Source organism: Hylobates moloch, unplaced genomic scaffold, assembly GCF_009828535.3.
Source record: "Hylobates moloch isolate HMO894 unplaced genomic scaffold, HMol_V3 SCAFFOLD_2, whole genome shotgun sequence".
Classification (NCBI taxonomy): domain Eukaryota; kingdom Metazoa; phylum Chordata; class Mammalia; order Primates; family Hylobatidae; genus Hylobates; species Hylobates moloch.
Window position 1 is genome coordinate 72,619,317 of NW_026652277.1, and position 27,451 is coordinate 72,646,767.

A 27,451-nucleotide genomic window follows, 5' to 3' on the forward strand; every position below is an offset into this window, starting at 1 on the left:
ATTATTATATCAATTCTCAATAAGGTTGACTTTAGAATTATTATTATTATTATTTTGGGAGGGATGAGTCCTCACTATGTTGCCCAAGCTCATCTCAAACTTCAAGCCTTAAGCAATAGTACCACCTCAGCTTCCTAAGTACCTAGGATTACAGGCATGTACCACCATGCTCAGCTAAAATTATTTTTAGCTAGAAGATCCCTTTAGGAATTCACATATCTATATCTATATCTATATCTATATCTATATCTATATCTATATGTGCATGCATAACTTTGAGATATTGAGGGTTTGGTTCTGGACCACTGTGGTAAATATTGCAATAAAGCAAGAATAAAGCAAGTTTCATGATTTTTTTTGACTTCTCAATACATGTAAAAGTTACGTTTATACCATTCTGTAGCCTATTAGGTGTGCAGTAGCATTATATTTATAAAAACAATATACGTACCTTAATTAAATTACTTTAAGTTGCTAAAGATCCTCTGAGCCTTTAGTGAGTTGTGATCTTTTGGATGGTGGAGGATCTTTCCTTAATGCCAATGGCTGCTAATTAATCAGGGTGGTGGTGAAGCCTGGAATGGCTGTGGCAATTTCTTAAAAGAAGACAACCATGAAGTTTGTTACATGGATTGACTCTCCCTTTCACACAATATTTCTTTGTAGTATGCAAGGTTGTTTGACAGCATTTGACTCACAGAAGAACTTCTTTCAAAATTGAAGTCCGTCCTCTAAAATTCTGCTGCTACCTTATCAACTACGTTTATGCAATGTTCTGAATCCTTTGTTGTCATTTCCACAATGCTCCCAGAATGTTCACCAGGAGTAGATTCTATCTCAAGAAACTACTTTGCTCATCCCCAAGAAGCAACTCCTCTTCTGTTATAGCTTGATCATGAGATTGCAGCAGCTCAATCACATCTTCAGGCTCCACTTTTAATTCCAGCTCTCTTGCTATTCGAACCACAACTGCAGTTACATCCTCCACCAAAGTCTTGAACCCCTCAAAATCACCCATGAGGGTTGAAATCCACTTTTTCTAAGCTCCTGTTTATTTTGATCTTCTTCAGTCAATCATGAATGTTCTTAACGGCATTAAGAATGGTAAATCCTCAATCCTTGCTTGAACTTAGCAGTTCACGGCTGCAATGAGCTGTGATTGCACCATTGCGCTCCAGCCTGGATGACAGAGCAAGACCCTGTCTCAAAAAAAAAAAATGGTGATTCATTAAATCATGAATTATTCTTTCTAGAAGGTTTGCAATCTACTTACCCAGAATCATCAGAGGATTCACTATCTATGGCAGCTATAGAGAGTGTTATACGTATATAACACTAAAATCTTATAAAATGTATTTTTAAAATAATAACACTTGAAAGTTGAAATTACTTCTTGATCTATAGACTGCAGTATGTATGTTGTGTTAGCAGGCATGAAAACAACATTAATGTCCGTGAACATCTCCATCAGAGCTCCTGGGTGACAGAATGCATTGTAAATAAGCAGTAATATTTTGTAAGGAGTCTTTTTTTTCTCTGAGCAGTAGGTCTCAACAATTTGCTTAAAATATTCATTAAACCATACCATAAACAGATGTGCTGTCATTCAGGCACTGTTCTATTTAGACAGCACGGGCAGAGTAGATTTAGCATAATTCTTAAGGGCCTTAGGATTTTCAGAGTGGTAAATGAGTATTGGCTCAACTTAAAGTCACCAGCTGCATTAGCCTTTAACAAGATAGTCAGCCCGTCCTTTGAAGCTTTGAAGCCAGGCATTGACTATTCTCAGCTAGGAAAGTCCTAGATGGTATCTGTTTCCCAAGGAAGGCTGTTTCATCTGCATTGGAAATCTGTTGTTTAGTGTAGCCACATTCAACAAGTATCTTAGATAACTGTTCTGGGTAACTTGCTGCAGCTTCTGCATTAGCACTTGCTATTTCACCTCACACTTTCATGCTATGGAGATTACTTCTTTTTTAAAAACTCATGGGCCAGGCACGGTGGCTCACGCCTATAATCCCAGCACTTTGGGAGGTCGAGGCGGGCAGATCACAAGGTCAAGAAATCGAGACCACCCTGGCCAACATGGTGAAATCCCGTCTCTACTAAGAACACAAAAATTAACTGGGTGTGGTGGTGCACACCTGTAATCCCAGCTACTCGGGAGGCTGAGGCAGGAGAATCGCTTGAACCGGGGGAGGCAGAGATTGCAGTGAGCTGAGATGGCACCATTGCACTCCAGCCTGGTGACAGAGCGAGAATCTGTCTCAAAAAAATAAATAAATAAAAACACAACCTCATGAACCAACTTCTGCTAGCTTCCAACTTTTCTTCTGCAGCTTCCTCACCTCTCTCAGCCTTCATAGAATTGAAAAGAGTAAGAGCTTTGCACTGGATTAGGCTTTGGCTTAAGGGAATATTATGGCTGTTTTGATTTTTTTTTTTTATCCAGACCATTGAAACTTTCTCTCAACAATAAAGCTGTTTTGCTTTCTTTTTGCGGGGATTTGTTTTTTTGTTTGTTTGTTTTTGTTGGTTGGTTGTTTTTGAGACAGGATCTCTCTTTGTCACTCAGACTGAAGTGCAGTGGCATAATTACAGTTCATTGCAGCCTCAAATTTCCAGACTTGAGATCCTCCCACCTCAGCCTCCTTAGCAGCTGGGGCTACAGGTGCACACCACAATGCCTGGCTAATTTTTATATTTTTTGTAGAGACGGGATTTTGCCCAGGTTCAGGCTCATCTCAAACACCTGGGCACCAGCAATCTGGCTGCTTTGGCCTTCCAAAGTGGTGGAATTATAGGCTTGAGCCAGAGCGTTTGGCCTGTTTTGCTTTCTTATCATTCATGTGTGACTGGAATAGCACTTTTAATATCCTTCAAGAAAATTTCCTTTACATTCACAACTTGACTGCTGCTTGACATAGAAGGCCTAGCTTTTGGCCTGTCTCAGCTTTTGATATGCCTTCCTCACTAAACCTAATTCCTAGCTTTAGTTAAAAGTGAGAGATGTGCCACTCTTCCTTTCAATTAAATACCTAGAGGCCATTGTAGATTATTAATTGGCCTAATTTCAATAATTGTTTTGTCTCTGGGAATAGGGAGGCCCAAAGACAGGAAGAGAGGAGGTGGGAAAGTGGCCAGTTGGTAGAGCAGTTGGAGCACACACATTTATTGATAAAGTTTGTTGTCTTTTATGGGCATGGTTCCTGATACCCTAAAACAATCACAATAGTAACATCAAAGATTACTGATTACAGATCACCATACAGATGTGATAATAATGAAAAATGAAAAAGTTTGAAATATTGCAAGAATGACCAAAATGTGACACAGAGACAGGTAGTGAGCACATGCCATTGGAAAAATGTCACCAATAGACTTACTGAATACAGGATTGCTACACACCTTCAATTTGTAAAAAACAGTATCTGGGAAGTGCGATGAAGCAAAGCAGAATAAAACAAGGTATGCCAGTGTATGTATATACATACACACACATACACTGACATAATGTTTGTTCTTTTCATATCATCTATTGTATGGTTTTACTAAAAAACTCAGGCTTGCCTTCTTGAAAATGTATATATTATTAATGAGATGACCCTAAGTTTATATTAGTGTTTTGAAGAAGACTTGAAATTCATATTTAATGACATATTATTTTGGAATAATTGATGATGATATGGGAAATAAGTCTTGTATAACTGACAAAAATTGGAACTTAAATAGAAGACAAACTCAGTGGGACTTGGATATATCAGCTTATGCATGGGATCTCTTCAGTATACTTGGATTTGGGCTTCTTTAATTTTTTTTTTTTTGAGATGAAGTCTCACTCTTGTCGCCCAGACTGAAGTGCAGTGGCATGATCTTGGCTCACTGCAACCTCTGCCTTCCGGGTTCAAGCGATTCTTCTGCCTCAGCCTCCCAAGTAGCTGGGATTACAGGCACCTGCCACCACACCCAGCTAATTTTTGTATTTTTAGTAGAGATAGGATTTCACCATGTTGGCCAGGCTGGTCTCGAACTCCTGGCTTCAGGCGATCTGCCTGCCTAGGCCTCTCAAAGTGCTGGGATTACAGGCATGAGCTACCGCACCCAGTCGGATTTAGGCATCTATTATAAAGATTAGCAATGCTACTACTAAAATGATCCCTTTCCATCCTGATTTTCTTGAGTTTTCATAGATTACTAAACTGGAAATCTATGAAATATACCAAGTTTTTCTTGGAATATACGATTTCCAGTTTACAGTTGTGAAAGAGAAAAATCTAAAATTATAATTGATTCAAGGAAAGGTAGGTAAGGGGATTTGCCCCAGAACATTGAACTATAGGAGTTTATTAGTTTGCTGGAGCCACCTTAACAAAGAACCGTAAACTTGGTGCCTTAAAAATAGAAGTTTATTATCTCACAGTTCTGTAATCTAGAAATCCAGGATCAACGTGTTTGCAGGGTTGGTTTCTGCTCAGGGCTATGAAGACAAGATTTGTTTCAGGAGTCTCCCCTTTGCTTGTAGTTGGCTGTCATTTCTCTGTGTGAGTCTGTGTCCAGTTTTCCCCATCTTATAAAGACATGAGTCCTATTGGATTAGGGCCCACCCTAATGATCTCACTTTAACTTAATCACCTCTGTAAAGACCCTATCTTCCAATAAGGTCTTGTTCTTAAGTACTGGGGGTTGGGACTTCAATATAGAAACTTGGAGGGAATGGGTACAATTCAACATATAACAGGAAGGAAAGGTTGAATTTAAAAGAATGATCTGGAAAATTTTTTTCCTCTGGCAGGTTTGTACTTGCAATTTTAAGATGTTTTTAAAATATCAACCTTTTCTTGGTATCTGTGGTATGTATCGGAGGAGACTAACAAAATAAATTTTGGCATAAACTGAATACTTTTAGTGTATCTGATGAAGATAAAAATATATAATAAATAAAGCTAAGAGTTATATATAATGGAATGTTGGTAGTTTGCAGGAAATTTATCCTTATAAATAATATTTTTGAATAATAGATTTAGTATAAAATTTGTACACATTTACTATTATTAGAATATGTGTATGTAGTTTTATTGCTCCTTTTGACTGTTATTATTAAAGTTTTCTTTTTTGAAGGAAATCTATTTTCTCAACAAAAATATAACATCCTAATTTATATAACGTAGAATTACCCATATTGTCTCATCAATTACCCATTCATCTTGTACTCCAAGCTTTAAGAACATTATTAATCATTTACTTTGCTTCCCATGTTGTATGATAAGGAAGTGGATGTCTAAAGCAGGGAAAGAATTTGCCAAATGCTATGCAATTAGTAGAAAATGCAGGGCAAGAACCTAAATGTTATAGAAAAAAAATTCAACAATTTTACAATTTTAAAGGACCTTTGAGTTCATCAGCTCTGTAATTTTCCAGATGAGAGAACTAAGGCTCAGAAAAGTTAAATAATTTGTCAAAGTCATACAGTTAGCTCACTGGTAGAGTAATTACCAAAGTGCAGGCTTAACTGCTGCATTACCTTCTAAATCAGTTCAATCAAGGTCATTGTCAAGGGATGTTTTAGTAGCTGCTAAGTTCTGAATGTTTGTGTCCACCACCCTCTCCAATTTTATATGTTGAAAACTAATGACCAATATGATGATATTAGGAGGTGGGGCCTTTGGAAGGTGATAAGATCACGAAGGCAGAGCCCTCATAAGTTGGATTAGTGTCCTTATAAAAAAGGCCTCAGAGAGCCGACTTGCCCCTTTTACCATGTGAGGTCACAGCCAGAAGGTGCCGTCTATGAGGAAGGGGTCCTCACTAGACACCATATCTGTCAACACCTTGGTCTTGGACCTCCCAGCCTCCAGAACGATGAGAAGTACCTGTCTGCAGTTTGTGAGTCACCCAGTTTATGGTATTTTGTTTTAGTAGCCCAAAGAGACTAGGACAAAGCCTTCAGTAACCTACACTGATTTCCACAACCCTTTCCTCCAAACAACCCTAAATAAAACTACTAAAAGTTTTAGCAAGTACATACATAAGTAGGGAAATAGAGTATGTATCTTGCAGTCTTGGAGCTATTGAAGTTGCACCTCAATTTGTACTATTATCAGATTAACTGGCCAATTATTAAGAAGAAAAAATAGTAGTAAAGCTTAAACAAGACCCTTTGTCTTCTCACCATCTGAATATTTAGTTAGATTGCTACTTATTCCTTATTCCCTCCTGGAACCTCCATTGAATTATCTGATGTCTTCCTCATACCATTCTTGTCAAGGCAGGAAGTAAATTGAGTCTAATTATTAATTCATTTTGTTGTGGTCTTTTCCCTTATTGTGGTGCCTTATATTTTTTTCTCATTCAATTTTCATTTATCTTTGAATCTACCAATTATGTGATCATTGTATTATCTGATTTCATCAGAAATATTCTTTCTCTATCAGCATATAACCTTATCTCCTTTCACTTTTAATCTTTTTTTGCACGGCCCCACATCAAATATCTATAAATGTTTTTAAGGCTTCTCCAGCAAGACATGCCCAAACAAACAAAATAAGAATTATGATAATTTCTAGAAGTCTATATACTATACTACTCTCCGTCTCTCTTCTGATTTTCTTCAAATTATATTAATACTTTGTAGCTAAGTTTAATCTTTATATTCAGTGGATCCTAATTTGTATTTTCCTTTCTTTTCTCTTTGAATTCATGGTCTAACTACCCCCACTATGGTACAGAAACTATGCTTACTAAATTGAAGCAGTAGAAGAAGAAAGGCATTGTGAAGTAATTGCTTACATTTATGGTTGGAGCTCTGAAAAACTGATAAATTTCCCATGATAATATACTTAAAAAGTGGTGAAGTCAGGATTCCTTAACAAAGAATTTCTTCATAGTCTGTGTTAGTCCTGCTATAATATACTAAAGCAAAAGTTAATGGTCTTTTTTTCAGTCTTCATCCTCATTGAAAATTCTGCACTATTTGATCCTGTTATATCCTTCATGATCCCTTTTCTGCCATTTGCTTCTATAAAGCATAATCATGGTTCTCCTCTTTCTTCTTTAACTCCTTTTTTCTCATGATTCCTTCTTCTATGTCTCTGCCTTCCCTCAAATTTAATCTAATCGTTGAGATGATGTTCACCTATCTTGCCTTTTCTAGAACAGTGGCTGTCTTCAATCTATGGATCCTGACTAATGGTTGCATTATGAAGTCAGTTTAATGGAATCAGATGATAATTATTTTGATAAACCTGAATAGAACAGAGTGAATCTCATATAGCAAGTATTACTTTTGTTTCGAGAGACTTTTTTCATTATGTGTGGTAGTGTGGCAGGGGTGGGAGTAGGGGTGGGGATTTGTATTGGGTTAAGAGAAAATGTATTTCTTAACTATAAAGTCATGGTTAAAAGACTTTCAGAAACACCTCTCTGACTACATTGTCTTCCTTGGCATTATTTTTGTGCTTTTTCATAATACATTTTGTGATAAAATTTATTTGTATTATTTTCACAATACAATTTATTTAGATGTAATTCACATGCCATAAGACTCATTCACCTAAAGTATACAATTCAGTTGGGTTTTATAATATATTTGTACAGTTGTATGACCATCTGCACAATCTAGAATTTAGAATATTTTAATCATCCCAAAAAGAAAAGCTCTACCTATTAGCAGTCACTCACAGTTTTCCTTCAAACTCCCAAACCTGCTGGGTGCGGTGGAGCATACCTGTAGTCCAGCTACTCAGGAAGCTTAGGCAGGAGGATTACTTGAGCTCAGGAATTTGAGAAGAGCCTGGGCAATATAGCAATACCTTGTCTCTGACAATGACAGTAATAAAAATACTCCCAAGCCCTAGGCAACTTCTAAGCTACTTTCTAACTCTATACCTTTGGCTATTCTGGACATTTCACATAAATAGAATAATACAATGTAGTATTTTGTGTCTGGCTTCTTTTATTTGGCATAATGTTTTCAAGGTTAATACAAGTTATAACATATATCCGTACTTCAGTCTTTTTTTTAAAGTTTTAATTTTTCTGTTGAGGTGACAGTCATATAGCATAAGATTAGCCAGTTTAAAATGTGCACTTATGTGGCATTTAGCACATTCACTATAATGTTCAACAACCACATAGATCAAATTACAAAAATATTTTTATCACCTACTTCATTTCTTTTTATTGCTGAATGACATTACATTGTATGAATACACTACATTTTGTTTATTCATTATTTGATGAATATTTGGATTGTTTTGATTTTTGGCTATCATGAATATTGCGACTATGTACATATTTGCACAAGTTTTGTTGGCAATGTTTTTTCATTCATGAACTTCATATATCATTTTTAATTTATATGATCATCATTTACATAACTGATTTACATACAAACTCTGGATTTAAGGGCTAAATAGTTACTAAGCTTTTTGTATTGCCTTAAAAAATAAGTGAACTTATCTTTGCTATCTCCCCTGACTTTCACTTTTTCTGCTAGTAATACAGCCATCTCTCTCCATTTTGATACCATCCTGTCCCTTCTGTCCACATCCTGATAGTTAACAAAATTCATAGGGATTTCCTCAAATCTTTCAGGGTATTACTCTCTTTCTATTTTCATTACTAACATAATATAATTCAAACTTTCATTCCATCTATCTGGGTGATTACAATTATCATCTTGTTATTCCTTCTACCATTGCCTCTTTCTAAATTCTCTCAAATTCATCTTGCTTGTCTCAGGCATATTATTCTTCCTAATGTGCTGTTAGAACCAAATCAAGACTATTCTCAAAGATATCAATGCCTCATCTCTGAAACACCTCCCTGTCTTTCATAGTCTATTATAATTTTGCACCATTACACTACCACTAATGGACAGTATGAATTTGTGATTTATTTTCTGTCTCTCACAATCGGAAATTAAGCTCCATGAGAGTAGAGGGAACTTTTTTTTCCATTTATTTACTTCTGTGCCCCAGCTCTTTGCACTATATCAAGGAACTCAATACTTATTTGTGGAACCAAATCCAGTGTTCTCTTCAACATAATCTAACACATATTCTCCCCGGTCATTTGCATTATTTCTTATCTTGTATCTGTAGCTATATTACAAAGTTATACTTCTTGTCATTTCTGAATGAATGCATGTTTTCTTATTTCTGTGTTTATTTCGGTTTAAGCCAAATGAAGAAGTGGGTAAGCATGGAAATAACCGAGGCTGGAGGCCTATGGCTCAGGATTCATGGGGGGTTGCTCAAATGGCCCTTTATCTTAGAACTTGTAATCAAGGTTATCTCAAAAGAGATTTGCAAATAGTAAAGATGGAGTAGGGGATGCAAGAGATGATCTTGGGGGAAAGACATAAAATCCAAAGATCTGTATAGAAATGGAGACTATAAACACAAGATACATTTACAGACATCAGGTCTATTAAGGGGCTCAAAGGCCGGGTGCAGTGGCTCATGCCCATAATCTCAGCACTTTGGGAGGCTGAGGCAGGAGGATCATTTGGGTCCGGGAGTTTGAGACTAGCCTGTGCAACATGACAAGACCCTGTCTCAACAAAATAATCAAATCAAATCAAATCAAATCAAATCAAATAACATAAAATAAAATAATATAATATAAAATAAAATAAATAAAATAAAATAAAATAAAATATAAAATAAATAATAAAATTAGCTTGGTATGGTGGCACCCACCTTTAGTCCCAGCTACTCAGGAGGCTGAGACAAGAGGATCACTTAGGCCCGGGAGTTCAAGGCTGCAGTGAGCTATGATTGCACCATGGCACTCCAGCCTGGGTGACAGAGATCCTGTCTCAAAAAATAAAAAATAAAATATCTCAGACCTAAGGAACCTGGAGAGTTTAGGCTGCATGGAGGCAAATAGTTATTTTATTAGATACCTGTGCGTACTTAAGGCCCCCAGATGGCTCTCTGTGCCTGTGTTCATACCATTGCTTCTACCGGGAATGATTTTCTGTATTTCTCATATATTCACTTGAAACCCTAGTAGCATCAAAACATACTAGAAATAAAACATTGACTAATCATTTACTATGTGCCTAACACTGTGCTTGATACTTGATTTAATTCCAATGAGAGAAATTCAAGTTATTATCCTCATTTACTATTTACTACTTTAAAAGTTTGAGAAATTTGGTCATGAATAAATAGCTTTTGGACAAGAATCACAGCATTCATATTCATTACATTCATATTCATCTCCCAGAGAATAAAGCCTCTTTCTTGGCATGTAATAAAACTCAACAGCTGTTTGTTGAATGAATGGTTGAGCAGATAGATAAATAAATTGTATTAACTTACAAATAATAAGAGATTCACATTATATGATTTTTCCCAAATGAACTATTTGTATGTTTTTGAAGATTTTAATAATATTTGTTAGAGAGTTTTTGAAAATTCTTTTGGCTTTTTATGAATCCTTTTTCTTGGCAATACTTGCTGTAATAGATTTATGTTATGGTAAACAAGCCCATAAACCATACAAAACACTATAATCATGCAATTCATCATTTCTTTAAAAGTGCAAATATTATCCCAGTGGGTTTATAGTTCCTCTATGGAAACTGATCAAGGGACCCCAAGTACTGAAGAAACTTAAACTTTTAGCAAATACTTTGTGTGCAGTTATTTTTCCTTAAGTCATTTTGTGCTTCATTGAAAACCACAATTCACTCAACTTCTCATGGTCTTCTATTTTGTTCTGTGTACCAGTTTATAGCATAGTCTGTTACTAGACTTACTTAAAACCCTTAGTGTACCCATATATCGTAACATGAGAAAGGAAACACAATATTAAATGCATATAAATTTAAAAGTAATTTAAGAGATAGTATGAATTATCTAAGTGACTACAGATAAAGCTATTTTTAAATATATATTTTAACAAATACATTACCCAATCCTTAGAAATTTTAAACCATGGCCTCTGTGACTGGTGGGATTTATTGCAATGTGGTATCTCAAAATACTATAAATTAAATAATATACCAGCAAGTTGTGATTAAATTTTCACTTAGTTATGTCACAAATTTTTGATCCATAAATAGTAGTGTGTTAATTTGTGTCATGTGAAATTAAGCACTTTGGAGCTTTATAGTTATTTCAAATGTAAAAGTTCCATGATGTCTTCAAGGCTCCATCCTGTGATCTGACCTCGTCTGTGAGACCACCCAAATAAAGAACTGCTTTCAGCATTTTGAGTTCCCAAGGATCTTTATGTAAATGATAATCTTTTGCCAAAAATTCAGATATTTTACATGCCAAACTCTTAGGGCACTTGTAAAATAAGATTTATGGGTCATCTGAGCCAAATCTTAGGACCTACATAACAGTTATTTATTAGCACAGAAAGCTAGGGATGTAAAAGCATTTATTCAATAAAAATTCAACACCAACAGTGTGCTAAGCATAGTGTAAGGTATTGCTATCCAGCAGGATATTCTGTCATATTTGAAAGAATAACCCCATTAAATATAATGTGTATGTTGCTTATATTGGCCCTAATATTATATAATTTTGAATATTCTGGAAAGTTTCGTATTTTTCCTAACTTTTTTCCAAATTAGAATTATGAAGTCGTCAAATTGAATTTGTGTTATCATCATTATAGTACACAGATTTTAAATATATCTGCATTCATCTTAGCCATGGCTCCCTATAGAGAAAAAATTTATTTTCATTTTCCGTCTTTCAAATGCTTAAACTTATTTCATAAATGCTAAATAGACATTTAATGCACATTGAATCAGTGAATGATTTTGGGAACATATATCTAATTTCTAATTCTTCCCCCTCTCCATTATTCCCTTCAGGTAATCCCACTCTATTCCTAATGTGATGTAACAGTTTTTTTCTAAATTGATATTCATGTAATATTAAATTATTTTTTAGCAAAATGGAAATCCATTAATTCATATTTGCCATCAATTTGTCAACTAGAATATCTTCTTTTGTGTGTCTTTGGAGCATCTTTGGACAAGAAGGCCATTCAATTAAAACTGATAAATATAAAGAATGAAATGAAAAATACTTCTTATTGACCTACATTCAACAAATAAGGCTACTAAATTGTGTTCACTGTGCTACAGGCTTGGACATATGTAACAATCAGAGAAAGCATAGTGACTGTGAAATACTGGATATTATTCACTTTTTATTATGGAATGGTATTTGACTTTAACAACCACTAACCTTTCTTTCTTGAAAGCTCAAGTGGCAGAAAAGCAATACAAAATTTTGACCATATAAGTGTATAGACAATAAAAATGAAGAATGTTGAAAAATACATTCATAGTTTATTTTTAAAATTGTTTGATTAAAGAGAAATACTTTCATTCTCAAACCAACAGGCCTTTGTCACTCAACCTGTTTTATAACTAGGGCATTTACACCTATCCAGTCACCATGAAAGTCTGCTTCAACTCAAACTAAGATAAAGAGTGCAACTCCATCAGACCCAAACTAAACCATCAGCATTACTAGAAAGATAATTGAAAATGCACATTTTTCATAAAGCAGCCATATGTGCATCTGTGTATATTTGTGTGTGTGCTTTTTTAACATCTTGCATATATTGAGAAATCCAGCATAAATAAATAGAATAATTGCAATAAGGTATGTGGATGTAACTATCATTCATAAAAATTTATCAGTTTATCACTTTAGAACCTTACTAATTAAGTAGAAATGTTAATTTCGAAATAGTAAAATGTTGGCAAAATGTCTTCTTAACTTACAGTCTAAATACAGTGAGCAAGGTAATTGAAAAAATACTTTATTACAAATATTAAGGACAGAATCTTATTTAGAGGGTAGAAAAATATCAACAATAATCAACGTCAAACAAGAATCTTGGAGATACTAGAGCACAGCCAAGTTGTCAGTAAATATGAAAATAGATGATCAGAATGATATAATTAAAGTTAAACTCAATGAACCAATCTGGTTTGACAGGAAGATGGGTTGACATACGAAACAATTTTGAATTCATGTATTTCTAATGATGGATGTATTTCTTGAAGCTAGGGTGCATTTCTAGGTATTGAAAGGATTCTTTCATTCAAAACAATGTACATTTCACTTTGTAATCCTGAAATGATAATTTTAGGATTTACTGTTTTTGCTCATGTAAATTTTTTAGAAATAGAGAAATTGGCTAATTTATATGAGAAAATTTTAGTATGTTATTTATTATTAATATTAGAAGGCTTATATATTATTATTAATGTTTGCAAGCATCATCTTACAGCTGCTTTCTCGGGAATATTATCTTTTACACCAATTGAATTAAAGAACTAAAAATCTCTTTAAAAATGTCAGTTGACTTTTTCTTAACCGCCTGTATTTGAATATTCTTGCAATGTGATGTGGTTTGATTGAAGCGGAAAAAGGAATGCAGTTTATCCCCTCATTTATTCTTTTTTGGTTTGAATCACAGAAAGCCATTTGTGAATTTAATCATCCTTTCTACTTTCTCCTTCAATAACTTATTGATTCAAGTAAATGTCTGTTTTTAATAATATGTTTTCAGCTTCCTCTAATAAGAGTTTTAGCAAGACTTAATGAAATAATTTATTTTGAATAACATAGAGAACAGATGCATTATGAGATTTTAAATTTGTGTTCTAGTAATTTTAAAAATACTCTTGTTTAAAATCTTTTTGGATACCCCCACTTTCTTGGGAGAGCTAGAGACAGATACGGAGGCAGGTGACCTATGGATGAAACTGTGGTATGTTGTCTCACAGTATCATATTTTGTTTTGTTTTTCCATCATAGTTCTTGTGGACATTTTGTTATGTATTTATTCATTTTTAATATTTATCTCCTGCCCCCATCTACTTTGTAAATTTCATAAACTGATGAAACAATGTTTTATTGACCACAGAATACTCACCACCTCAAACAGTGCTCAATTTTTATTTGTTGGACAAATTAATGAAGTTAATCACTGAGGTGAAGGGTTGATATTGATCAGTCAGGAATGTCAGAATATGTATTTCTCAACCACCATTTTGAAAATTCACTTTTCTTTCACAACTTATGTTTAATTATATGTTTAATGAATTGAGGAAACATATGTGTAGAAATCCAGAACCTTTATTTTAATCTAGTCTAGAAACTCTCTGTGTGGCCCTGAAAAATGTATTTTATGAAGACTTTCTATTAATTTTTTTGTAGGTGGGAAAATGTGTTTTATTAACCCCAATGGTATATTCTGTGGTTGAGCTGAACAAATATAATAGAGTACTTTACGTGCCCTGTGTCATTTCATGACAGTTTTCCAACATATAATCATTGGTAAAGCCTTTTCACCTGTTTCCTGTGATTTCTTTATGTGGTTTTTGAAGTCAATTCATACAGCTTTAGAAAGTTAAGTGTGTGAGCTGGTTTTTGTCCTTTCAGAATATTATTGTTGCTGCTATTCCTGTTAGACTATAAAAACTTGTTCATTCAGAATATTTCTGATGGTTTTGCTGCAAAGCTTGGGAGAGGTGAGAGTTTCTTTCTAAACCAGCTACATATTTCATTTTCACTCAAAAGGTCTTCACTAGTGTCTAGAATTATCCAGCATATGATGTGGGGCTTTTCCTTGGTTTTGAGGGTATATTTTGCCTAGAATTGATGGTTTCGTTTAGGCTAGTCTTTCACATCCTGATTATTTTTTTGTGCTTTGGAAAGAAAACTGTCATTAGAATTTATGAAAAAACAAACTGGCTACTCTTCCTGTCCCACATTTCTAGCATTTGGCAATGATCTGGGCTTTCATAGGTTTAGAGACTTGGTTGGTTAATGCATTCCTCATTTACCAATATGACAAGTAGAGATTCACTGTCCTTAGAGTGGGAATTTACATTTCACATCTAGTGTGCAGTCAACTTCTTAATAAAAATATATTTGTTTGGAAACATTGTTAATGAAACTTTCACTGGAAATAAAATAAAGAATAAGCATTTGATTTTTGTAAGCAGCATAGTCAATTTGCAGACTTATTCCTAACAAATATACTCTAGTGGAATACGTATCAACTTCTAGTTGCCACAAACATGCACTCCGAAACTTTAGTTAGAAAACGTAACAATGTGAAAATACAAATTTGATCAGACTGTTTACGGTTAGGTTTATTGTTCTAATCTCAGGTGGATTATGTAGACATCAATAGTCCAATTCTGAATGGGTGAATAAAGGGGAATATTTTCCATTCCAAAGCCATTGTAAAGCTTGTGGATAATGGATTTATAAACATTGTTGTACATGTTTTTCAATATTGAAGATATTACCAAAGAAGTTATTACGAGGTCTCTATTGTGGAAGATTTATGCTTCAGAATTAGAAAGAAAAGCCTTAGTATTACTTTCCCTAGGGACAAAACAAAACAAAACAAAAATTATATGCCACAGAAAGCTCTTTGTCCTTTCCAGTGAGTAATTTTGTGTGTGTGTGTGTGAGAGAGAGAGAGGGAGGGAGTGTGTGTGCATGTGTTAGGGAAATGGGGAGGGATGAGGGATGGAAAGGAAGAATGTGAATAGATTATGCATTTCTCAATAGCATGTATAGTGCAGTGCGGCATTTGTTGCTTAATAACTCCTTTCCTTCAAAATTAAAATTTTGTATAGTTTTAACTGTGACCTCTGTTTATTCAAAACTTTTTTATTCTTCACTAAGTTTCTTCTGTTAAAATCTGCAAATTTTCTTGGCTCCACCATAAGAATAACATAAACTTTGTAATTGTTTATTTGCAGTAAAGAAGATTGATGTTTATATACTGCTATGAAAGTATACTTAGGCCAGATGAGGTGGCTTGCCCCTGTAATCTTAGCACTTTGGGAGGCAGAGGTGGGAAAATTGCTTCAGGCCAGGAGTTTGAGGCCAGCCTGGGCAACATAGTGAGATACTGTCTCTACAAAAAATAAAAAAAAAAAAAATTAGCCAGGCATGGTGGCGCATGCCTGTAGTTTCAGCTACTAAGGAGGCTGAGATGGGAGGATCACTTGAGACCAGGAGTTTGAGGTTGTAGTGACATATGATCATGGCACTGCCCTTTAGCCTGGGTGACAGAGTGGAAGCTTGTCTCTTAAAAAAAAAAAAAAAAAAAAAAAGGCCAGGCGCGGTGGCTCACGCCTGTAATCCCAGCACTTTGAGAGGCTGAGGCGGGCGGATCATGAGGTCAGGAGATCGAGACCATCCTGGCTAACACAGTGAAACCCCGTCTCTACTAAAAATACAAAAAATTAGCTGGGTGTGGTGGCGGGCGCCTGTAGTCCCAGCTACATGGGAGGCTGAGGCAGGAGAATGGCGTGAACCCGGGAGGTGGAGCTTGCAGTGAGCTGAGATTGCACCACTGCACTCCAGCCTGGGTGAAAGAGTGAGACTCCGTCTCAAAAAAAAAAAAAGTGTGATGACCAAATTAGACAATGAATGTCACATTTTAAAAGGGAAGTAATGATTTTCTATTTTACTACAGTAGATTTTTATACAAAGATTCATATTAACTTTTATAGTATAATATTAGAGTTAGTAAATAATTCTTAAAATTATATTATGTTTTGTGCTGTTATGAAAAAAAGTTCCTACCAGGCACAATAAATTGAATAGAATGTTTAACTTACATTTCATATTCAGGAATTAGATTTCACTTCACTAATGAAATGGGAAACCATAAAGGTTATACAACTGATTATTGGTGTGATATTCTTGTATTTCCTTACACATTTCCTAAAAGAAGTTCCCTTTCCTGTTTTCTCTGTGTGTGACACCCAAGGAGAGTTATTGCATCTTATCTCTATTACTTTCTAGTTCATGCCTTCTATTCTTCCTATCTTTGTCTAAGCCACAGTTTGGTAAATGGGGATGATAATTTTTCTAAACTGTTATCATTGGGAATTTGAAATAAAGTGATACTTTTAAAGCACCAGTACATGAAAAACACTTGATAAATTTTAGCAATTATCATTGTCATATTGCCTTAAATAGCTCATTCCAGTATCTTCCTCATTAATACCCACACTCTCTTTCCTTTAACCCTAATCTGTTTAAATAATCCATTGGCTAATAACTTTTAAGATTAATTTGATAAATCTCTTTATTATGTCATTGTATTATATCATAATCTTCTATTGCTTTAACTAATTGGAACTATATTCTGTGTCTAATTTTAAGGCTTTCTCTGATTTTACTACTGTTCAGTTCTGTTCCTACCTCCCTTATAAATACACCTTTCATTGCTCAGACTTTTTGCCTGAAGTATTTTACTGTCCCCTCTCCAATATCCGTACATTTTGTTTCATCTTTAAAGGCCAACTCAAATCTTCTTCCTTCAGGAAATCTTTTTTAAGCACACTAACACATGTTTATTTGATTTCTCTGAAATTCTTACTTTTTATCTGTTCCACGTCATTCTGCTTTATAATGTTTTAAGCTTTGCATAGGCATGTATTCATTCTTTCTCCAACTACAAGCTTCTAGAGTCCCGTGGAGACAGAAAGAGTCTTAGTATCCATCTTCTGGGTCGTTGGCCTATCTCGTCTCTCCTGCTCTGAACTTTCTCCCTTCTGGTCTCGTTAATCATGAGTAACATCCCTTGCCTTTGGGAGCTTGTTCACATACATGAAGTTTTATCATTTCCTTGATTTCATTTGTTCACTCTGAAGTTTCTGCTAGACTCTTGGAACTCCATCCCATATAGAACCACTCCTAGGCCTGAGATAATACCTAATGTGAAGGGACACTTTAGATGACACCCATGTCTTATGTGGAATAACTCCCAGCATCCACGCTGTAAGGGATCAATATGCATTTAGAATTAAATTGGCATATTTTAAAAAATTACTTTTGAACTAAATAATTCTTTTTAGTGGATTCTTGTTTATCTTGAAATCACAGTTCTTACTCTTAAGAACATGTTAAACAGCCAGTTTGGAATTTTTGACATTCAGAAGATTGGGAAAATTGTGATACGTGAAATTTGACAAAGTTTTAGAAGTGTTATTTCTCATGAATTGGAAGACAATGTGGAAAGTGATTTTTATTAAATGTTGAAATGCTATAGTAAGTAGATAGGAAATGCATTTATTCAAACGCTTGCTGCTTTTTTAGGCAATCTTCATGTAGACAGTTTCATCTGAAGGTCACAGCTTTGTGTATGTGCCCTCAAAAAGGATGAGGTTCATTATGAAGCTCCATAAGTCAGAAGAATAGCTGCTTGTTTGTTTGTTGATGTACCACTCATTAGAACTTTTTTCTGTAAGTTGAGAAATTGTATATGAAAACATCTGAATTTCATGCTTTTCTTTCGACCTCAGAACATAGTTGTCTGGTTATTCTTTCAGGGTGTCAGTTTTAATTGTCACTTTGTTACACTTAGTTAAATGCTAAAATGCCATTCAAATTATATATATTCTTTTTTGAAATAGAATTGTTAGAATTCAGTGTATTAGAAGCTTACTGGTAGCATATGTACTTTCATAGAAAGTAGATGATGGGTTATTTCTTTTGGTTACCAGTGTTGTTTTTGCTGCCAAGTGTTTTGGATTAGATTTTCAGAGCACAGTTCTTAAAACTTAGATAAATGTGTTGGCATGTAAAATGACACAGAGAAAATACATGTATTTAAGAAAATTATGTCAAAAGCTCTGCTGAAACTTAAAATTGATAATATTTACTTTTTGGCAGCATTAAAGTAATTAAATGTTTTTCAAAGGCATTGCCAATAAGTAGAATCATGTCCACTTTCAGATATGTAAGTGTTCATATCTATAATTAAGAAACTCTTTTAGAATCATTAGCCTTGACTTACAAATAGTTTAATTAACTTCTTCCTCAGAGGAATCAAATCTGTTTCATTTTTATTTTTTAATTTTTAAAAGAGCTCTTTCTTTCGTATGATCAGTGAGATGCAGGGGGAAAAAAATCGTTTTTAGCACCTATTAGTAATTCAGCACTGTTTCCATAAAAAACTAATAGCCTAAATGCTGTTTAAGCAAACGGATGGTAATACTAGACTATTTGTACGATCATTCATAATATTTTTCTTTCATTTATTTGGTAATTTTTCAATATCTGTCTAACAGTTTCAGTGTCAATTCTTTAAACATTCTTTCAGGCTTGGTCTGGGCTGTATTGTATAGCCAAAAACTCTGTGGCTTAAAACAATAAACATTTATTATCTTACACAGTTTCTGAAGGTTAAGAGTCCAGGAGTAGTTTAATTAGTTGGGTATAGCCCCCGGGTTTCTCATGGGGTGCAGTTGCCTGAAGGAAGGCTTTCTGGTGGATGGAAGATCAGCCTCCAAGGTGCCTCTCTCATGTGCATCCGAAGTTCATCCTGGGTGCCTCAGTTCTTTGCTCCCTGGACCTCTCCATGGGACTGCTTGAGTGCTCTCAAGATATGATAGTTGGCTTCGCGCAAAACGAGGGACCCAAGGGAGGCTGAAGTGGCAGTGTGTATTTAACAAACTACTCTCTGAAATCACATACTCATTTATACCACACTAAGTCCTTTAGAAGCGAGTCACTCAGTACATCCACCTTCAAGAAGAAAGGGAAGAATACTGGAAGAGTATCAAAGAACTGTGAACACATTTTAAAACTGCCACGTGTTGATGGCTGTTGTGAAAGTTCGGTTCTTGTCTTCTTAGTTTAAAGAATTTAAATAAGAGACACACAGCAATGGAGATGCAGCATGGAGCAATTTATAGCAAAGAAGAAAGAATATTTTGAAAGTTAGGTGCAGAATAGACAGTACACTCTGAGAGATGATTCAGAGAGGGCTTCTCATGAGGATGAGACAGCCACTGTTACTGGGAAAACTCCCTTTATGGGAATCATCTTACATGATTATTCATGAGAGGGTGGGAAGAGCTGTTACTAGTAAGCATGTTCTAGATGGTCCTGTGGGTGCACATGCACGGTAGCTGTACATGCTTGTTCATACATTACATGTCTCATTAGCATCTTAAATCTCCCTCCAGGGGTGTGTTTTTCACTATTATAATCAGCAAAGAGTAATTTTGAGAACAGGTAAAATCAAAATGCGCATGCCATCCGTGGGACAATTCCCTCCTAGAGATAGCTCTTTTTGAATGAACTTGACTACAATGTGAATGCTGAAAGAATTGCTCTTAAAGGGCCATAGCTGCTGTGTCTCCAGGACATGGTCGCTTCCTTGATTACCTATCCTGACTCACATGGACCTCTTTAAATATCTCCCTCCCTAGGTTATCTTATCTACTTCTGTGATTTTTAAGCACTATCTTTTCACTCTCAGATTGATGAAGATCACTCTTCTGATTCATAGACTTGTATATTTAACTTCCTACCAAATTTTGCTCATGACACAAAAGTCTAACCATTTGCTTATGTCAGAAACCTGGTAGCCATTCTTGTCACTCTCTCCCTTACCTTCCATGTTCAGTCAGTCATCAAATCATACAATTTTTGTTCCTAAATGTTGATCAAATACATTCTTTGTCATTACCCACTTAAAACAACCATCTTTTCTTATCTTTATTACTACAAAATAGCCTTCTAATTTGCATTTCTTATTGATTCTTTTGTAAAAAATTCTTTGATACATTTCCTGTTGTTTTATTTTTAATACACAGGATTTGGAGTAAATGAAATATGAAGGGAAAGAAATAGAAAATAAATATAAATATAAGCCATTTTGCTAATGCTTTTATAATTGTAGAAAACAGACAAATAGGGCAGTCTGAAGATTTTCATCTCTGCTATATGGAGATTAGGCTGTAGCCCTTATTCTTTTTTTCTTTTAATTTAATTTAATTTTATTTTAAGTTCTGGGATACATGTGCAGGACATGCAGGTTTGATATATAGGTAAATGGTGCCATAGTGGTTTGCTGCACCTATCAACCCATCACCTAGGTATTAAGCCATGCATGCTTTAGCTACTTATCCTGGTACCCTCCCTCCCCCAGCCCCTGCCCCCAGGCCCCAGTATATGTTGTACCCCTCCCTGTCTCCATGTATTCCCATTGTTCAGTTCCCGCTTATAAGTGAAAACATGTGGTGTTTGGTTTTCTGTTCCTGCGTTAGTTTGCTGAGGATAATGCCTTCGAGCTCCATTCATGTACTTGCAAAGAACATGATCTCATTCCTTTTTATGATTGCATAGTATTCCATGGTGTATATGTACCATATTTTCTTTAACCAGTCTACCATTAATGTGTAGCCCTCATTTTTGACTGGATCACTAAATATGTAGAGCAATGCAAGAAAAAAAAAACAGATTTGACTAGGACATTGAAGACTTGGCCCAGGGAGAGACAGAGAAATGCTTGATTCATCTATCATGTAATTATTTACGTTCTCTTCCCCCAGTGCAGTGGCGGGTGATTTAGTCCATACAGTCAAAATCTTCCTTGAATAGATGTGAAATGCCCTTCTCTATTTTTCTTCCATGACTAAGGAGCACTTTCTTCAAGTCGTCAGTGACCACTGATATTCCAACTTCTTTGTTCTTCTCTCTTCTCTTACTCTATAGACACTCACTTAGCTACTTTATATATTAACATGGTTTTAACCTATATTCTACTCCTGAATTCTAGACTCATGAATCCAACTGATTATTAACCATTTGCAGGTATCCTGACACCTTAAATTTAACGTATTTCAACTGAATTAATTATATTTGTTATAACCTCAACCAATTAATTGGCTACTTGCCTCTTAGACTGTGTTTAGTCTTTTACTTATTGATATGTTTTGTCCCATAATTGCATATTACTTGTCTGAAGTAATATTCCCTTCTTTGAAAGACCTCTGTTAATAGCCTAGGGTTACCTTGGCAAATCTCTGACCCCCGTCCTTGGAGACCAAGGGGAATCACCTGACTCTTGATTGGTCACCTACTTCTAGCCTCCTGACTTCTCATCCCTAGTCTGGTATCTTTAGTTACCATCACACACAAGTTCATCAAGGCCTTTTATAGCATATCGAGTCAAAAAGCACCAAATAGGCTTATCAGTAGGGGAGAGAGCCCAAGGAGAAGGAAACAGAACAACAAAAGGTTTCAATAATGAAGTGGCTAAAATTTCAGAAAAGAAGTAAAAAATAGGATTAATTTCTGTGGAAAACAAATGAGCAAGACTAGGGAGCTATTCCTTTTATTATTTGATATTTGTTTTTTATGTGCTTTCCTCACAGTTGATACGTAATCAAAAACACTTTTCACTAGCTGTATGTTTGATATGAATTTTGGAAACTTTCTGAGGTTCTGACATCTTTATCAGAGAAGTTTAATTAGTTCATGTCCCTTTAGTCAGTCCTATGGTCAGTGAGTAGTTCCAAAGTGTGGCATCCCAGCAGAAGGTTTCCAGATTTCACATCTAAAACTTTTCCAATTTATTCAGCAGATATCTATTACACACTTAATAGATGACACTGTATTCTTTGATATAACAGATTACCTCATGGAATAAAAGTGGGAAGGAGCATAAGAAGGTATGCATATGCCTTCTTTCCTCCAAATTATTACGTTATGAGTCACTCCACAATGCCCAATGCAATGTTAACCTAGCACAACATGCAGTAGACTCTTTGACTGATTACTCTGCATTTGAATTGTTGGCATTTTCCATGTTTTAGTGTTTTCCTCTTCTAACCAAGTCTTTCCATTAGTAGCATGGTAACTGAATGGCAAAAAACTTTTCTTAACAAAAATCATTTTTTTTTCCTTTGGAGTTTGGTTGCTATTAAAACAGTAACATAATTAAAAGTAATTTAAATAGCTAATTAGATAATGTTATAGAGTAGTTTCCAGCAATACATTCCCATTACCAAATTCCCTTAAACAAAGCATCCATTGTTTATGGAGTGCAATTTGTCACTGGGTTACTGCTGATATAAATGCAATTATACGTTCAGTGGAAGAAAGCATACACAAATAAACTCTGGTTCTCCATAAAAATTGCCATATCCATAACTTTTGAATCATTCTTACAAGTCCAAAAGATACATGGAAAATTTGGGCCTTGACATTTTAACTGACTTTGCAACTGTCTAGTGTCTGGTACTAAATCATATTTTTAACAGTGAAGACCCAGATTAAAGCTATGTCACTGTTTTGACAAAACTGACCCATGAGTTTAATAAATCAAATTCCCCACTTAGTGAAACAAATGCTTTTTGCTTATTTGTTGTTTTTTGTTACATTAACCTTTCTTTAAAAAACTTAATTGACTGGTTTAGTCAACATACTATAGCTAGATGAATTCAATGTTTGGAAGCAGTTTCAATGTGATTTTTTATAAAATGGTTATAAAAGTTAAGAAACAATTTGTCTCTTAATAAATGTTTAAAAGTTTACTCTAAAACTTCTGGGAATTCTGATATTAAGGAGCCTTTGTGAAAACAAAAACAAAAACACCTCTATGATTCTATTTAAACTGACCGAAGTCCTTTTTTTAATTCAATGATTCTATTATGTAAGACTTTAAATACACTGATGAAAATGTCTATATCCATGAAAATAGAATCTCAGTGTTGAAAAGGACTTCAGATTTAAATAAGCATTCAATTTCTGAGTGATAAAGAATTTTATTTTAGGGACAATAGAAATGCACATATCAAAAATTCAGTGTCTATTGTGAGAGTACCTTGCTAAGTGTTGACACAAGAACAAACTTTAAAAATAACACTATAACCAATCTTTAATTGTGCTGTCTTCAATCAATGCTGTGGATGTGCTAGATTCTTCTAAGGGTGCGTGTGTATGTGTGTGTGCACAAAAAAGAAAGAGAGAGAGAGAGAAATAAAACGTTGAACACCAACCAGAATGGAATTAACTGTGCAGTGCAGCTTGAGTAACTTGAAGTGACCTGTTAACCTGTTAAGAAGTTTTGCCTAGGGTCTATGGTACAGTCCTACTTTTTCAAAAATATCATACAAATGAGGTAAAAACCCATATCACTCTCAACTTTTAAATTATAGGTATGTTTCATAAACCAAATCAATAGTTTCTCTGAACTTCAAGTGAAAATATTTATAGTTATATGTTTTCTCTTTCTTTGCCCCTCCATTTTTCACCTCCCTGCCTCTCTCCTCCCTTCTTTTCACATTTCATGCTTCGTGAAAAAACCACAAGAAGAGAAGCACATATTTATTTAAATACATGTCTTTTGTGCATGTGCACATTAGTGAGTTAATCAACTATAAATGCAAATTTAAGCTATCATGTATGTTTCTCTATAACTGATTCTCTTAATGTGGAAATCAACTTATTTGACAGTAAACACTTCATTTAAAATTATATTATATGCTTATAAAAGAAGATTTGTTGAGTTATCATAAATTAACATTTGACTCTTTTCCAATAATGTAGTGATTATATTCACAATCTTGAAGAGGGAAACTGTTAAACTTGACAGGAAAAGGCAGACCTTTTCTGTATAAAAATTAAATATATATGTCCAGCAAACATCTAAAATTAAACATCAAGCTAGAAAAAGTGTATTTCTCATAAATATAAAGGACAAATGTTTATTTTTCTTACACAAAAAACTTTCGTAACAGCAAATTTTACATAAATGTAAGCAAGCCATTCACAAATAAAAGCAATACAAAAGGTCAATAAACATATGAAAATATATTCCACAGTACAAGTAAAGTAGTACAAGTTAAAGATATTATACCATTCTTTATCAAATTGACAAAGCTTAAGGGAATTGATAATATTTAGTTTTGAAAAAGAAAGTATTATTGGTAGAAAGTATACATTTTCAAGTTTATTTGAAATCTATTGATATTTGCCAAATTTGAAATGTATTGCCCTCTTGATTCATCAATTTCATTTTTTAGAAATGTACCTTAAAATATATTTGGATAATTAGGTTTTCTCAAATATATTACAGCCAAGGTGTGCGGATAGGTTTAGGCTTCCTTGCAGTATTTTGACACAAAAACACCAAGACCTTTCAAAATGTCCATGAACATAAAACCAGTTAAATAATTTATATATTTATGCGATGTAGCCATTAAAAATGAAGGAAACGACATTCAGATATGGAAAGATTTCCATCATATATCATTACATTTATAAATAAAATAATACAAAATATCAAACAATATGTATAGTGTGATACTACTTGAGTAAAATTTTCAGAGTAAAATGAAAAGAGGAGCGGGAGAACACACACATGTCTGTTTCTGTGGAGAAAATTCTAATTGGGAGGTCTCCACATGGGTAATTAATTACCTGTTGACATTGGGGAAGAGTATGGGGAGGAGCTAAATGAAAATACAACTTTTCCTCCAATCGAATCTCCATTTTCTTAAATAAATAGCAAGCATTAGTTCTATAGTGAGCTCATAAAGTATTGCCTAAAACAATGGATGTACGTTGTAAAATTGAAATAGGTTACTTAAATAAGTGTATTTGTCAGCAATAGTGCAATTTTTCAATGATGATTTTGTTATTAAAAAGAGAGAAGAAAGGAACACTTGCAAGGTTTATTTGAATATCTGATTGTATAAACTGGATGATATTTCTATCTAGTTTTAATCTGGCACACCAGGCCAAGAGTTTAATAGAAAATCAACAGTGCCTTTTTCCATTTATAAGAAAAAAAGTGTGATAAAGATTTTAAGAAATAACTGTTTTTGTTAGATTAGAAGAAAAATATTTATAAAGTTACTGAAGAGAAAAATATTCTAGTTTAATTAAAATTATGAATCTTAACTGCTTTATATCTTCGTATTGATTTACCCCAAACACTGGAAAAGCAAACACATGTAGTTTTCCTTTGTATGTAGTAACAATGGCATCTCTTTTCTTCCTCTTCCTTTTGGCAGCTTTCAGCCGTGCCCCAATTCCGATGGCTGTGGTCCGCAGAGAGCTATCCTGTGAGAGCTATCCCATAGAGCTTCGCTGTCCAGGGACTGACGTCATCATGATAGAAAGTGCCAACTATGGCAGGACTGATGACAAAATTTGTGACTCTGACCCTGCTCAGATGGAGAATATCCGATGTTATCTGCCAGATGCCTATAAGATTATGTCTCAAAGGTATGATACTTCTAATAGTCTTTTCTTTGTGAACAATATAAACCTTCAACATCAATCTGTGTTGCATGTTAAACATAAGAACATAAACAGTGTTATGTATTTTAGGATACTTCGAAATAGTTTTTCCATATCTGACTATTCCCTATATCACCAAAATGCTAATTGCAAATAGCATTTGGAAAGTATTACAATTTATTGGATTATCTATTACATTTCAGGGTCTGCATGACATTGCATACTGTTATTTTGATAGTGTTCTTTAGAATTGAGTTCAGGACATGAGAGAATAAATGTATTTTTCACAATGTGCAAAAATAGGATTTTCTCCAAATATGGCAGAAAAATTATTTTACTGCTAACAATAACTTTCTAACAATGTAGGGAAAAAAAGACGTAAAAATTAATAGGTAATTTTATAATCATTAATCAAAATGTAGTAAGAATATTGATTAAGGACTAGTTGGCCTTGGAAAATAATTTTAAAAGTATTCTTTTGCTATTCAGCATATGAAATTAATTTAAATATTTGAGCAATCTAAATATGGCCATATTAACATCATATAAATTAATGTATCATATAATATCAGTGGGTAAGAAAAATATTTTTGATTCTAAAGAGACTGGTCAGTAGGAATGCATATTACATAAGGTTCAAATTATGTTAAAACGTCTTGATAAGTTAGCTAAATATTACATATCTCTTAGATATTTGTTCACTATTACTATGCTTTCTCAAAAATCAGGGATAAAGTCATTCCTTTACTATAAGCCTACAGCTATTCAGTTATTTCTTTTCCTTCTATTATTTAAGGACTTTTTTAAATATAGGGAAAACTATATTTTAGATACAACTAAACAAATTGAAGTCTAAAGACAAAAACAGTAGATTTCAAGGATTCTCTCTTTTGTACTTGAGAGCCTTCCTTATTTTTCACCTTTTGTCTTCTTCATATTCAAAATTTTGATACGTATTTTTGTGTGTAATTAATACATTCATAGTCAATATGTTATTTTTATAAATTACTGTTATATAAACTATTAATACAATTATAATATGTCAGGTTTTTGATGATTAAAGCACTGATGTGTACTTGAAGGGTAATGAAATATGGGCAAATCTGAGGGCTTTTATTTGTCTATTACTAAAATGATGGCTCATGCTAAGGTGAGCATTAATAAGAAATAAGATATTAAAATTAGGGATTTCATTTGATAAAAGTTTGGTTGCATCTTGTTGTTCTTGTGTGTCTCTATCATCGTTACGTATCTGACATACCTCCAACTATACTAAATGCTATGACTGAAAGAGTTCTGATTATTTCATTGTGTGTAGCTATTGTAATAGTGTTTCAAGAGTGGTTTTCTATGAGTAGTATGCAGTGGGCACTATGACTAAACTG

The 27,451-nt window shown here is 34.2% G+C and overlaps 1 protein-coding gene across 47 annotated transcripts in view; it reads left to right on the plus strand.

Annotated features, from left to right (window-relative positions):
- Positions 1-27,451, plus strand: part of ADGRL3 (adhesion G protein-coupled receptor L3) — an 866,327-nt gene that overhangs the window by 373,024 nt on the left and 465,852 nt on the right. For all 47 annotated transcript variants that reach the window (XM_032151681.2, XM_032151691.2, XM_032151695.2 and 44 more), the window contains one exon: positions 25,838-26,051. In XM_032151681.2, the coding sequence (XP_032007572.1) occupies positions 25,838-26,051 (214 nt within the window). The remainder of the gene's footprint in view (positions 1-25,837; positions 26,052-27,451) is intronic.